The 16,284-nt window shown below is 39.7% G+C and overlaps 1 protein-coding gene across 1 annotated transcript in view; it reads left to right on the top strand.

Annotated features, from left to right (window-relative positions):
• Positions 1 to 13,793, top strand: part of LOC124775554 (receptor-interacting serine/threonine-protein kinase 4-like) — a 168,968-nt gene extending 155,175 nt beyond the window's left edge. The window contains exon 6 of the mRNA XM_047250383.1: positions 13,784 to 13,793. Coding sequence (XP_047106339.1) covers positions 13,784 to 13,793 — 10 coding nt within the window. The remainder of the gene's footprint in view (positions 1 to 13,783) is intronic.
• Positions 13,794 to 16,284: the final 2,491 nt, after the last annotated feature.

Here is a 16,284-nt window from a genome sequence, read left to right as displayed (position 1 = left end):
CTTGTATAAACCAAAAGACATGATTATGGCGGTCTTGGGTATGTCTTGAGTGGGTGCCAGCATCTGATTGTATGCCTTTGCACAGTCCAGGACACTGAATACAGTGACATCATATAGTGCATAATTATAATCCCTCAAAAGTGGTACAGAGTATCTGTCAGGAACCATTCATGAGTTAAGTGTGTGATAGTCACCACATAGGCACCAGGCTCCCCATTTCTTTGGCACCAAGTGTAACACTGTGGACCAGGGGCTTTTAGACAACTGTATTATGCCTTCATGTATCACAGAACCAAATTTGGCCTTTGCTATTGCTAAGCGGTCTGGGGCCAACCATCTTGACTGATATGCTATAAGCAGTCCATCTGTTGTCTTTATGTGGTGTACCGTGTCATGTGATACGCACTTAGGACAGGTATGCTCATCAAATTTGGTTAGTTGCTCAACAACTCTGCATACTTACCACCAGAAGGCTGCATTAACTTGGCAATGTGAATTGCTGCACTGTGGTGGAACTGGTAACTGCAAAGCCAGGGATGCTGTCCACCAAGGGATCATTCATGACATCCAGAAGTAGTCAATAGTGCACCAGGAGGTCTTCTCCGACAATTGCCTCAGTGACATCTGTGCTGGTGAAGTCCCAAGCATATGGGTGGTGAGGTTCAAGGTTGAGCTCCATCTGCAGAGCACTGTACACTGTGACTGAGGAGTTTTCAGTGTCCATCAAACAGAAGACAGTTGACGGCTGGCAATGATGCATGGACGTTTGAGGCAGGATGCTTAGGTCTCACTCAGCATCAATTAAGAATTTCATGTCGGAACATTTGTTGGTGACAAACACGTGCTTGGAGGATGTCTGGCAATCAGCTGCGTCTACTACAGACCACCATTTGCATTTGGGTGAGAGCATAGTGATGAACACTCCGGCAGTGGTACCAGTAACCCTGTGCATCACCTCGCATATTCGTTGCACCACCAGAAGATCTACTCATTGAACATTGTCAGTATTGACCTCTGCATTTGCTAGTGCTGTCTCGCAACAACAGCATGCTGACCTGGGTGCACAACAGTTTGACCTTAGCTATTAGAAAGTTGCGGTCAGCCCACACTACTGTTGCTGCAATGGCTGCACCGTTTCCTGAGCTATGACTGTGCTGACATTAATGGATGCAATTGCATCTTGTATTTGATGGGGCAGCTGTACCAGAATGTACAGCACATCAGTCTGTGAGGCAAGTGTGGCTTTCATCTGCAGTGGAAAATGACTGCTCCTTAGTGTGTGCAACACATTAGCTGGTACACCGCCTGTGTCAGCCTTACTGTGCAGGTATTACAGGTTCTGGGATGGCTGTATACTGTCCATCTCTTCTTCAGTAAGAACTTCCCACATGCAAGTCTTTAGGGATGCAGACACTCCTTATATCAGTTCTGACTTGAGCTTTGTGTACGAGTCCATTTCTAGTCACATCTTAATTATGTGTTGCACCTCAGTGGTGAATTGGTGGGCAAGCTGACTTAATATGAATACAAACTTAGTCATGTTGGCTGTTATCCCTGCACAACAATAACTCACTTCTGCTTGCAGGATTATCTGGCCAGATCAGTGGCAGGCAGACTGCTATTCTCAATACTGTTGGTTCTTTGGCCATTGCATGATTTGACAGATTCCACTAATCATGTTGGGGTCACCACTAGTCTGGTTCACCTCTGCTGTTTTTAATGACTAAGTAAACAATACTAGTACTGAATCTCTGTAACTTTATTAGGAATGTGTGCCTGACATCACTCTTATAAATGGAGAAGACAGAAATGCCATAATTCAAACTCTAATCCTTTTACTTTGCAGAGGATCATTACCAGTGCTCCACAATTTTCTAGGAAGATTTTGCTGTGTATCACTTGTGAGACTTCTTTTCCTTCTGTTGAGGTTCTATAATTATTCATACCTATACCAGAGAGGAAGAAATTTGACTATTCTTATACTGAAATATCTGTATCTGCAATGCAGACTATTAGGTGCATTAACAAAAACCTATAAGCATTGTTAAACCTCCAAAATAACTTATGGGTGGGGACTTGAGCTGATGATATATCTATGAGAAAAAGGACCACCACAGGTGTATCTTGAAAATGTGTTTATTCTGTCACACAATTAGTTTTGGTGGTACATTACCACCATCCCCAGGCCCCAACACTGCCAAAAGAATATTTGATTTTCTTGGCATATTTACTGTGGGATCCTTGTTACTAGCACACATGGTCTAGCTTTCATCAGGAATCTCTATTTGACACTGTGTTCTCTCCACTGGAGACAACATGGTGTCAACTATAGACTCCTGGTGATAGCTACCCTATGTGTGCCAGATGGCTTTCATCCAGTGTTAGAAGAGCCCAGCAGATGCAATTGGGAAAGAATCAGAGCTCATCCAATTCAGGAAGAAAAAGTTCAACACTGTCATTCCCTGTGTTTTACCAACTTCCATTTCCTTTTCTGTTACCAAATGCCATATAAAACTTGGCTGTTACATTGAACATTAATATTTTATCTTTTGTACATGTTTTCAATTCTTACTTATGTTCTACACCATTGATACAGGGTGGGACAAATAAAAGTGTCCCAGATGAGTGGAAACGATTGTAAGTGAATGTGACATGCACTGCATGTGCCTTTTGGTCCACACTGGTTCAGAACATAGTGCGGGCTATCTCAGTATGAGTGGAGCAGTGCAAAGGCGATGAAGGTACTTGCAGTGGAGCAGGGTGTGTTTGTTGTGGAAAGTTACATGATAAGAAAGTTGTGGAAACACTGTGGGCAGTTGTCTGCTGAGAAGTTTAATGGTTTGAAAGTGCCAGCAAAGAGTGCCCTGCAGCACTTAGTCTGGAAATGGTATCATATAGGATCTCTTTTGAACAAGTCAAAAAACATTCTGAAACATGCCCACATCCCAGAGAATGTGACTGCATTTCACCATCAAATGCTTCAGAGTCCTACTAAATCAATCCGATATCTGTCACAAGAGACTAGAATATCATGTTGATAATGTGGACAAATACTTCATCTGGACCTGTACATGCATCCATACTGAGGGTCTGTTGTTCATGCATTACAACCAAAAGATGTTCTTCATCACCTCCTGTTTTGCAACAGGCTGTTCACTGAGATAACAATGAATGTCTTGGATATGGATCTGTTCTTTGTCTGATGAAGCCTTGTTTCACGGGAGTGATTATGTCAATTCACAGAGTTACAGATTCTGGGCAGTGGAGAAGCTGCATAACTTTCACAAAACACCACTGCATGATGGGGAGGTTGAGGTTTGGTTTGCAGTGTCTGCACACCACATTATTGATCCCACCTTTTTTCATCAGACGCTGACTTCAGCACTCTCCATTGCCAACATTTTGAAATCATTTGTGGCAGCATTAATGCAGGAGAAAAGACCTACAGTTAATTCCAACAGGATGAAGCAACTGCCTAGCTGGGCACCCAGGTCACATGATCTGTCAGTGTGTGATTACTTTCTCTGGGGAGCCCCCAAGTCTAAGGTGTAATTCTCATAGTCTTCAAGAACTGCAGCAGAATATTTCAAATCATATGGAGTATCAAGTGAAATTTGTGAATGGACTGAAGACTTTTTGCTAGGAAGGAAGCAACATGTTACCTTGGGTGGAGAGTCATTGTCAGATGTAGAAGTAACTTCTGGTGTGCTACGACTGTTGCTGTTCATCTTGTATATTATTAACCTTGCAGACATTTTAAAAGTAAAATTAGGCTTTTTGCAGATTATGCAGTTATCTATAATGAAGTACTATCTGGAAGAAGCTGCATAAATATTCAATCAGATCTTCATAAGATTTCAAAGTGGTGCAGATATTGGCAACTTCCTTTAAATGTTCATAAATGTAAAATTTTGCTCTTCACAGAATGAAAAAATATAGTATTAAAATCAGTGTGTCACTGTTGGATTCAGTCAACGCATACAAATACCTGGGTACAACACTTTATAGGGATACAAAATGGAATGATCACATAGGTTCAGTCATGGGTAAAGCAGATGGCAGACTTTGGTTAATTGGTAGAATGCTGGAGAAGTGCAATCAATCTACAAAGATGATTGCTAACAAATCACTTGTACAACTGGTTCTAGAATATTGCTCAAGTGTGTGGGACCCCCCAGATTGGACTAAAAGGGGATATTGAATGTATACAGAGAAGGACAGCATGAATGGTGACAGGTTTGTTTAATCCATGGGAGAGTATCACAGGTGTATTGAAGGACCTGAATGTAAAGACTTTCAAACATAGATGTAAACTATCCCAAGAAAGTCTATCAAGCAAGTTTCAAGAACAGGCTTCAAATGAATGTACTATAACCACCTACATATTGCCAACATAGGGATTGTAAAGATAAGATTACAAAAATTACTGCACACACAGAGGTATTCAAACAATCATTCTTCCCACACTCCATACGTGAATGGAACAGGAAGAAACCCTAATAACTGGTACAATAGGACATATCCTCTGCCATGCACCTTATGGTTGCTTGCAGAGTATAGATGTGATGTAGATGTAGGTGAAGTGCTGAATGCAATAAGTAGGTGATGGTATTGGTCATTAGTCTAAACACAGGTGGCAAGTGTATACAGTAAGTTCTCAGCACTGTAGCATATTTGAACACTCTGAAGTTGACCATTAAGATTTTAATAACAGAGAATGATGATTACAACAATTCCAGCATTCTAACTTCAATCTGCCTTCACCAACTTGCTGACCAGAGCCCAAAAGTGGCAAGACACGAATGATGGTCACTTTCAACATCTACTATAGTCAAGTTAGTACAGTATTTCCTTTCCTCTGGTTTGGTTTTTTGAACCCTAAACTCTGTTCTGCAGGCCATTTTTATTTGCCCTCACCCTCTACTAACACCTCTGTACAAAGATTGTAACTTTGCAAAAATCTTATTTCCTGCTTTACAGCTATTTTCCAAAGACTTTCCATCTGCAACTAAATTAATATCAACTGAAATCTCATGCTCTGAATGTACTGTAAGGAAAATAGTCTCAACACTGAATACTAAATACAAAAGGAAATTGTTATCTTCCATCTCCATGTCCATAGTGAATTCACAAAATGTTACACATTGCGGTTTATTACCAGCGTGGAGCATCCTTGTATGGTTTGAAATCCAAACATTGCCATATACCAGACATAAACATGAGAATTGTAAACTCTTTTACTTACTCATGGAGAATCATATAATATTAAACTATAAATACTGCAAAATTTAAACACAGCCTTAATTGAATCACTGGTCATCAAGTTTTTTATGATAACAAACTTGTTAAGGTTCTTCCAGGTAGCTATAGCAGATGATAAGGTAAATATAACAGACAATAATTTAAATATGGTGCCTGGGAGTTTAAGCTGGAAGTATTACAATGGGTATTGTCAGTTACCTGTTACAAAGTGACTTGTGATTAAAAGTAGTTGCATACAGGCTTAGTTATGAGCTCCATGGATCATTGTTTAGTATCCCCATCAGTAGTCATCACACTGGAGGCAGATGAGCTGGATTTGGTAATGCAGTGGGGTAGTGTGGAAACCTGCTGTGGAGGTTGAATAAGACCCAGACCAGCAGACCAGCTGGTGAAAGTGGGTCAGTGTTTATTCAGAGTTCAGCCACCATGGACCTCAACTATCACGTGCCATGTGTTGTGCTAACTGCTTAACCATTAGTCACCCATGCCAGCTGTGAGTTGAGTGCTTCCCATGCTCGTCTCTCCATGAGTTAAGACTCTTCCCATAAGTCCTCAACTATCATTAAGCCACTGTTGTGTGATGATGAAGGAAGCTCTTATGTTGTGATACCCTTATATTTTCTTTCACCTTTTCCTAGTGTTCACTTGCACCACCAAGGACCAGCATTCTGCAATGCTGACATGAATAGTTATGCCTACAGAAGGAACAGCAGCTAAATGAGCAGATGCCAGCACTGGTAACCCACATGTGAACTCACTTCATTATATTGCCTCACTGATGGGGGGCCAAGCACCTGCTATTTCATTTTCTCTGTCACCCCTGCCACCCTTGACACTATTTGTCAGTTTTCATGAGTGACTATGATCAAATGCATTTATATCCGAGGATGGCTCTGCAACTGTTTATGGTAAAATCTATAAAAATCCAATCTCTAAACAGTGTTTATTCCAAAGGTCTAAAATTTGATCAAGTCATATTTTAAAGTAACTGGACGGAATCCTATTACTGACAGAATATATTTCAGGAATGATCTTTATTGATTCTGCACTAACAGTTTGAAGTCTTCTTCTTAACACTGAGAAGAACTGGGTGTCAGAAGAATTGTACCTCATCTTCCTACAAGCTGACAAACTAAGCCAATGACAACAACGAGAATTCAGGATGAGTATATTGCTTGGTTTCTGTTTATGGCAATAAAAACATAGGTGCTGCCTATTTACAATTCTGATTCCCATGTTGTAATACTATGCATTTCTAATTAACTCTGTGTCTGTTGATGCTGACAGAAATGTTCAGAAACCAAATTATGTTAGTTTAATTATCTTCATCTTTACTGAAACCAGGGAACAAGGTTGTCAGAGCATACATGGGTCACTTCTCACTGTTACAGTATAACATACTTTAGTATCTGCACAAATGTAACAGTGCCACTTCCCTACACAGTTCGCACAGAAACATCATGGGACATCAGTAGATCAATGATAGCTGGGGAACAGAACCTGGTGAGATGGACATGAACTCACTATGCAAGTATATATATATAGAGCCCTCCAATGAGACCAAAATCTTCCCTTTTATGAGCTTTGTCAGTTGCTTACACAGTATTTTGGCCATCAGACCCATGTGGTGGTGGTATGTCTGCAGTTTAACCAGCACTGCAAGTGCCCCAGGCAGTCGTATATGGCCTTTATCACCAATCTGTGGGAATTCTTATGTAAGTTTCATTTTGAGTGTCCCAACTGTACTACCTCTTGTACAGATTCACTAACTTGAGATGTGATAATCAGGTTAGCTCCTGATCATAAGGTTCAGAGTAGGAGTGTTGATCTTGCCCAATTCTTCTTTAGCCAACATTGCCCAAATTACAGAATTGCATGAGCTTAGACAGTGGTAAAGGAAGACTTTCTGTTAAATGGAAGGTGGCACAATTGAGTGTGCAGGGTAATGAGCTCCTGTTGCCTTGCGGGATACTCCAGGCAGCATTGCCTCCCACTGAGTCACCATGTGTTGCTGCCATTTAGTATTTCCAGTGCAGTGTCATTTGGGCACTGCTTGTTCTTGCATATATTGAGCTTGGTGAGTTTGTGTTGCTAACAGCATCATAATTCCCACCAGCAGCATTTTTCAGTTCCTCAGTGTCATTCTCCTTCTGCTAGTTGGACAGCAGATGCGGCTACCAATTATCATTTGTTGTATGACTGCCTACATGTGGAACCCATGTGTGGGTTATGCCAGTGGATAGGTCATTTGGCAACTGTTTGTAACAGTTGACGGGCCATGGGTCAGTCATTGGCTCCCCAGCCTTTTTACTGGTCTCGAGAGCTGCCCCCAACACTTCAGTGTACTTTGTAGATTTTGGTATTGGATGAAAAGCCAGTCGTATTTCAGGTAAAAACAAGAGCGACAGTCAGCCTAATTAGCTGAGATATGTACAGGCTCCACAGGAGTTGTCATTCTGTCAGGTAGTGACTTACAATAAACAGTGCATTCCTTTGTGGGGGTAATTCTCTTTCTGTTATAAGATTGTGTAATGGCAACTTACCTCATTAGTGATCAATATAGCACTGGCGTAAAATATTAAGTGTCTTTAGTCCATACCTTTTCATGATTTGGGCCTTTTACTGTGGTCCTACAGCTGGCTGTTTGAGAATACCTTGGACCAAGCAAAAAATTTCGAGGATGAGGTTTCTCTTAAGCCATCAGCGGTACCCAAATTTTGTCATCCCACCCCATTCCCTTTGCCATGTACGACAAGGTAAAGCCTGAGTAGTTGTGTTGGCAGGATCAGGGCGTTGTGTCTCCTACTTCCGTGAGTCAATGAACCTCAGCTTCCGAAGTGCTGCTCCCTGTCTGGCTTCCTTTATACCAGGTAAGCCTTTACCTGGATCTGTGACATGTCCCAGTTAGGCAGTGGTGCCATCCTACCCTATCAAAACCCAGACAACATCGAACAGCCCTTTGCTTATTCATCAAAGACACTATCTGCCTTTGTGACAATTTTAAATAGATAGTCAACATGTGAATGTCACAGATTTGTATCCCATTCTGCAGCAGACTGAGTGGTTGGCGAAGTTGACTGAGGGCAATATCTTTCCCACATTGACTTACATGATGCTTACCTGCAGTTGACATTTGACACAGTTTCTCAGACTTTTCTGGTCCTAAACACACTTCGGGCTTTACCATTTTAATCACTTGCCTTTCAAAATCTTGTCTGCCCCTGTTATTTACCATTGGTATTTGGAGCAATTGATTCAGGACATTCCCTGTTGCATCAGTTACCTTGATGAGATTGGAGTCACAGGTCCTACTCAGAATGAGGATTTACCAAATCTTCAGTCACTTTACCTACACCTCCTGGAGAATGACCTTCATTGCAAGGTGGAGAAGTGCAGTTTTTTCTCCCTTGAGGTGCATTTTTGGTTCATGTGTTTAGTGTAGATGGTTCCCACAGATGACTACATCAAAGCCAATGTAGACCTATTAGCACCCAAGAACCTCAAGGAGTTCCAATCTTTTTTGGGTAAAGTTTTGTATTATGCTTGTTACATTCCCCAGGCTGCACATGTCTGCCGGCCTCTTAATCAGCTTCAACAGAAGGGTATTAAGTTTGCCTGGTGAGAGAATTGTCAGAGGGGATTTAAGTTTCTCAAGCAGTGTATGTGCTCTGCTCCCTGTCTGGCTTCCTTTATACCAGGTAAGCCTTTAACCTGGGCCTGTGACATGTCCCAATTAGGCAGTGGTGCCATCCTACTCTATTGGAACCCAGACAACATCAAATGGCCCTTTGCTTATGCATCAAAGACACTATCTGCCCAGCAGCATAATTATTCACAGGTTGAAAAGGAGGTACTGGCTTTTATTTTTAGGGTTAAAAATTTCCACTTCTTCCTGTATAGGACAAGGTTACAAGGTTCTTCCTCATCACTGACCATTAGTCATTGATTTCTCTCTTTGGCTCCCATTGCAAGCTGCTGGATAGGAGTTAGAGTTTCATTGGCAGGTGGTTCTTGTGTTCACACTGGATGATGACTTGCAGCAAACCCTCTCACACTTCCTGATAACAGCACACGAAATCACCATCACCAAGGCTACTGACTCGTTTTTCCAGAATACCATTTCAACAGTCCAGCTGGGTTAGCCAGAGTGCATCTCTTCAGGTACAGATCAGACATAGCATATTTTTTTTCACCTTTGTGATCAACTCATTATTGTCCAGGGTAATTTAATATGAGTATATTTATTGACTCATGTTTATAGCATCAAATAACATAGGTGCTTCCTATCTACAATTCTGAGTTCCAAATTGTAATACTATACACTTCTAACTTGCAATGGAGCATTTCTGCCGTGTAGTCATTCCCACAATGTTGTGCCCTCACATACTCCAGTTGCTGCATGCATCATACTGGGATATGACTCGTATGAAGACTTTGGCACAACATCAAGTCTACTGGCTGACAATCAATCATGACATTCAACATCTGATGCATTCTTGTGGGGCTGGTGCTCAGAACCAGGCTGTTCCACCATGGCAGTTCTCTCTTTGACCAGTCTCAGAGCATCCTTGGGATAGGGTGCACATTGAATTTGCCATGTCTTTGTTGGTGGTGGTTCATGCATTTCTCAGTTTCCCATACGTAGTCAAGCTGTCCTCCAAGTCATTGACTGCCAAGGTTCATACATTGTCAGTTATTTTTGCCATTAAATGATCCTCCAGGACCCTGGTATCTGACAGTGGTCAGCAGGTTGAGTCACAGGAGTTAAAGGACTTTTGTGTTCACAATGATATCCAGCATCTGACCACTGCTCCATTCCACCCAACTTCATTTGTACATTTAAGGCCCAAATGAAGCAGTCCGTGTCTGCCAGTCTGCTACTTCCCCACATGGTCAGCACCCATGTTGAGGTAGGCCACAGACCACAATGGTTGGCATATGTTTGTGGTGGATGTTGGCAGGGAGCAGCTGACCAGCCAAGCAAATCAACTGTGCTCTTGCCCTGGAGGACATCACTGCCATGGTCTGCTGGTCTGCCAAGAAGTAGTTTTGGCCATTACAATGTTCCAGGTGGGGGCTCCCTCTTGCAGCAGCGTGCTTCCCAATTGTCACCCCCTCCATGAGCTCTGTTGTTGTCTCATCGCCTGTAGCAGCGCCCCACTGTGAATCCCACACCTGAACGTACTGATGTGAAGCCCATGAATTTTGATCCCTCCTCCTCCTCCTCCTCCTCCTCCTCTTCTTCCTTCTCCTCCTCCGACTCTGCTGCCTCCTCCTCCTCCCCATGCTGACTGAGGTGGCATTGCCAGCAGTGCACCCCCTGTTACTGCAGCCACTGTGCACTTCCACCCTTCTAACAGAACCAGTGCATCGGTGTTGCCTCCTTTGGTAGTGAGTCTGCAATCAGGTTCTCCAGCGGCCTATCCAGTTCTGCACTAGAGGTCATGGCCAAAGCCTGTCAATATTCAGTCCTGCATGGCTTTTCCCTACATGGCCTTTTCAGGGGGAAGGGATTTAGCATCCCTGCCAGTGGACATCATGATGGAGGCAAATCAGCTGACATGGATAGTGCAAAGAGATAGTGTGGAAACCTACCATGGAGGGCACAAGTGATATATTGTATGGGCAGATCTGCTGGCTGAAGTGTTAACCTGCAGGCAGCAGTAGGGCAGGTGAGCCAGTGCTTACTCAAGAGTTCAGCCACCACACATCTCACGAAGATTATCATGCTCGTGTTGTGCCAAGTGGGTAACAGTTAGCTGTCCACACCAACTACACACATGAGTTCTCCCTGTGCTCATTTCTATGTGGGTTTGAACTTCCTGCTTCCAGTAGATCAACTTGCATGCTGATTTTGTGTTGCTCTCACAAGGTTCTGTTCCCTAGTTGTCATAGAGCCACCATTGACCCGTGAAGTATCCATGTCGACAGTGTAGGAAAACAGCATTGTTACACTAGTGGAGATACTAAATTATGATACATCATAACAGTCAGAAGTGAGTCATGATGGTCTAACAATCCTGTTCCCTGATTTCAATAAAGATGAAAATAATTAATTTAACATGAATTGGTTTTTGGATATTTCTCTCTGCATCAACAGACATAGAGTTAGTTGGAACTCTCTGGCAGATTAAAACTGTGTGCTGGACCGAGAGTCGAACTAGGGACCTTTGCCTTTTGCAGGCAAGTGCTCTTCCAACTGAGCTACCCAAGCATGACCCACCCCCCATCCTCACAGCTTTACTTCTGCCAGTACCTTATCTCCTACCTTCCAAACTTTACAGAAACTATCCTGCGAACCTTACAGAACTAGCACTCATGCTCGCTGCAGAGTGAAAATCTCATTCTGGAAACATCCCCCAGGCTGTGGCTAAGCCATGTCTCTGCAGTATCTTTATTTCAGGAGTGCTAGTTCTGCAAGGTTTGCAGGAGAGCTTCTGCAAAGTTTGGAAGGTAGGAGATGAGGTACTGGCAGAAGTAAAGCTCTGAAGAGTGAGTTGCGCTTGGATAGCTGAGTTGGTAGAACACTTGCTCATGAAAGGCAAAGGGCATGAGTTCAAGTCTCAGTCCGGTACACAGTTTTAATATGCCAGAAAGTTCCATATCAGTGCACACTCCACTGCAGAGTGAAAATCTCATTCTGGATAGAGTTAGTTAGTTAGAAGTGTATAGTACTACAATTTGGAACTCATAGTTGTAGATAGGCAGCACTTATGCTATTTGATGCAATAAACAGGAGTCAAAAAATATACTTATCTTGAATTCTCATTGTTGTTGTTGAGTCTATCCATCATCTTGTAAAATGTTGGGGTATGATTCTTCTGAGGCACAGTTCTTCAGCTTCAAATTATTTCCAAAGGATCAAAAAAAGACCATTCCTGAAACCATTTCTGCCAATAATAGCTTTCTGTTCAATTATTTAAAAATATGACTTGATAAAATTGTAGATTTTTGAAATAAACACGGTTTTAAGACTGACTTTTTGTAGATTTCACCATAAACAGTTGCACAAGAATTCTTGAATATAAATGGATTTTATCTTAGTCAAATTTCAAGAAGCGCGTATTACATAGTTAAACATGGAGGCAAGTCCCAGACTCCACCACCTCACACAGACTTCCCAAGACCAGTTGTTTTGAAGTCAGCAAAGGCATTAGCTTTCACCAGTAGAAAGAATTTGTTAGATGATATTGCAGCAAGTTTGTGCTGACTTTTGTATAGAAAATGTTATTGGGAACACAAATATATTGTTGTAGACAATGGATATTTACATTACCTTAATTATAATTTCTATATTGCATCTTTAGTAGCGTATTGCCAAAAGTAAGAGTATCTTCAAATAATGGGCAAAAGAAACAAATCTGATTCCATAGGGTAATTATCATTTTCATAGGTGTAGGGAAAATGTTTAAAAAAAAGGATTCCCAGAATGTAAAAGATAATGTAAAAAGATAAATGAAATATATGTAGACAACCAAACTGCGTAATAATCCCAAAAGCTTCATTTTCATTCATAAGGTATGCAAATTCAAGACAAACATAGAATATGAAAAGTATCAAACAGTTCATTTGACATAGATATATTATCATCTACTATTGAACAGGCAGCACTAAGGTACCGATTCATTTCAGTGGGCTGCTGAATTCATTTGTGTTTGCATATGACAGTTTTCTGATAATTTACAGAATGATTTGTCCAAAAGGACCTTGTATTTATTAATTTATTATTTGTAGATTGCTCTCATATTCATAAGACATTCTCCACAGTTGCACAGATATAAAATATCTATGCGATAATATTTGTTAATATGTGATTACAATATAATAGAAGGAAACATTCCACGTGGGAAAAATTTTATATAAAAACAAAGATGAGGTGACTTACCGAATGAAAGCGCTGGCAGGTCGATAGATTACATTGTTATGTATTTATACAGGGAAAGACACTTTCCAAGTAAAATATGTGAAGAAGACTCAATTTACAATTATATCATTCATAGTTGCGTGCAGACACTGTTAAGATCTACAGAGTCATAGGCATTTGTTTACAATTAAATTAAAAGATCACTTAAATCACTATCTTCAAAGTAATCAACAATGTAAAAAGTTTTTGCTTGGGTCCATTTTTCTATTAAAGTTGTGACTTTTTTTTATTTTTGACTGCCTCACCCCACTAGGTTGTTTGTTAATAAAGATTTTCTACAATCAAAAATTAGGAATTTTTCCTAAGTCTAGTCTAGGAAAAATTTAAAGAGTTCTTATTGCTGGTTCTGTTAGAGTGGATATGTGATTTTGCTTCATGTTCATCCCAGCTGATTGTAGCATGCATAAGGATATGAATAATGTATATTGTTTCCTACAAAATACCATCAGGCCATTTCCAAACTGAATTTTGCTATGAGTCAGGCCAGTAACACTGAACAACTGCTGACAGTTACTATTACATAAAACATATTTTCATACTATTTGTCCCTGAGGGAACTGAGTTAATATATTTAAAATTATAATGTCCCTGTTTCAGATGCTTATGAAGTCGTTGTTTCAATTCATTCACATCTTCACTTTGAAAATCAATATTTGTTCATTTCCATTTACCATAAGGCCTTGTTCAATTACTGTATGTTCACTTACTCAATCAGTAAGTTAGTGTGGTGCTCCACAGATCATTTGCATCATTAATGTTAATGGTGTGGGATGAGTCATTTTATATTCATGTTACATGCTGGTAATCTACATTTTTTTAAAGGGCAGTTCTGAGTTCCAAATTCCTGCTCATCAACTTTTACCCATTACAAAATTAGAAATCCTTCTAGAGAATAGAAGGAATTGTCGAGGACAAAATATTTCAGTTTGTCTTTACTGTCTGTCAGATATTTTATATCATTGAGTAAGTGATCAAAAAATTTGGTGGAAGCAATGTGTACACCTTTTTTATGCTAAAGATAACCTTAATGTGAAGTAATGAATGTAATTTTTTCTTCTGATGTCACAATTATTTACATCATTGTTCCTTGTGAAATGCAGTGGATTATTTACAACAAAGTTCATCAGAGAATCAGTATACTGTGAAGCAGTATTCAAAATGCCTAACTCTTTAAACAGATGTCCACAAGATGATCTTGGGTAAGAACCACATATTATTCTTGCACCACTTTTTTTAAGAATGAACAATTTCTTTCTTAACTTTGACTAAGCCCTGAACATTATTACGTATGACATTACAAAATATATCAGCTTACTATGTTCATCTCTCCCTGAGATTTACAATGGTTTGAAGTGCAGATGTGGCTGAACTAAGTTGTTCTAGGAGTTCCAAATATGTTTCCACCCTAGTTATTACTTCCTCACCATGTGTTACACTTAACCATTTGCTCAGTACCTCTATGTCAGGGCACAATATGTTGTATCTTTCTGAAATTGATAGTGAGACCATTCATAGAAAACCACTTAATAGTGCCTTTTACAACATTATTTATACAATTTCTTTTGTTGCTGTATGTATGTTTGGATAGATTACAATACAAGTGTCATTCACAAAAAGAATTAATTCTGCTTGTTATATACTACACACAAGGTTGTTTACTTATATGATTGTTTGAGCCTGGTGGGGCTCCTTAAGTGATGTCTCCCAATCAGAAGAATCTCCCCAGCTTAAAATGCTTGAATTATTATGTATAACTTTCTGTGTTATTTTAGTTAGTTGTAATATTATCTGTTGTTTTGCTATATCATCAGTTCCATAAAACCTCGGTTTATCCAGGAGAATAATGTGATTTACACAGTAGGTAGGTTGCAGAAAATACCACCTGGTGCTCTTTTATTATCTAGTGCTTGCAAAATTTGGAGATTGAATGTGTAATTAGCATTCTCAGCTAAACAGCTCTTCCGGCATCCAAACTGTGATCCACAGGATACAATTTTATAATACATCACCTTAAAATTTTTGGAAAATGCACTAGTGAAGCAGGTCAGTGGTTATTGATATCTCTCCTGTCGCCTTTCTTATAAAGGCATTTAAAATGGCATTATTTCAATCTCTCTGGAAAAATGCCCTAAGTTAGTGATACGTTACATACTTTGGTAAAGACAGTAGTTATTATTGGGAACAAGTCATTAATACTTCACTGGAAACCCCGTCAAATCCAAATGGGCTTTTATTTTGAGAGAATATATAATTTTCTCAATTTCAGAAGGAGACACTCATATGATTGAGTTTTATGTAAGTTGGTCATTTGTTGAACCGTTTGCCCCATATACTTTCTAATAATTTAAGAAATGAGTATAAAACATGTCTGCTATATGTGAGTGATCATTTATAACCCTTCCATTTATATCAATAGTGATGTTATCCTGTTCTGTGGCATGTTGTTCTGTCTTTCATTTTACTACCTGGCATATAGAGTTAAGTCAGATATCAAAATTATTTATTTCTGGCATATTGTGCATGTTCCTTGATTTTTTAATAACTCTCATTAGTTATTTTAACAACTACTGTAGGATGATTACTTGTTCCTGTCAACAGATGCAATTGCCTCTTCCTTTTACAAAATATTTTAATCCCTCCAGTGATACATGACTTTTTACATGTCTTTATAATTAGCTTACATGTAAAGCTATTTTCAAATAATGATATGAAATTATCATTCAGCATATTAAATTTTTATGTCAGCATTTTGTTCATTATAAATTTCATCCCAGGTCATCTCTTGTAAAGCATTCTTTAAGATGTTTGTCATGAAGTCATTAATTATTCTAGCTGTTTTCTTGTGAGGGGTATCAGTACTGCAAGACTGCAAGGCAGAGTATCATTTATACTAACAAACAATGCATCATGAAAAGAAGACTTTTTTACTAGGTATACAGTTATATTCTTGTTTGAGCTTCATCAAAGAGAAAATATCAGTTAGGGTACTATTATATTTATCTATCTGTGTTGGAAAGTTAATTATTGAGTGCAAATTGAAGGATCTGAAAACAGTTCATTTTTCCTATGATGATCCTTTAAAAAATCTGCATTGACAT

This window comes from Schistocerca piceifrons, chromosome 2 (genome assembly GCF_021461385.2).
Source record: "Schistocerca piceifrons isolate TAMUIC-IGC-003096 chromosome 2, iqSchPice1.1, whole genome shotgun sequence".
Classification (NCBI taxonomy): Eukaryota; Metazoa; Arthropoda; class Insecta; order Orthoptera; family Acrididae; genus Schistocerca; species Schistocerca piceifrons.
The sequence above is the reverse complement of the archived record's forward strand: the minus strand, read 5'-3'. Positions and strand labels throughout refer to the sequence as shown.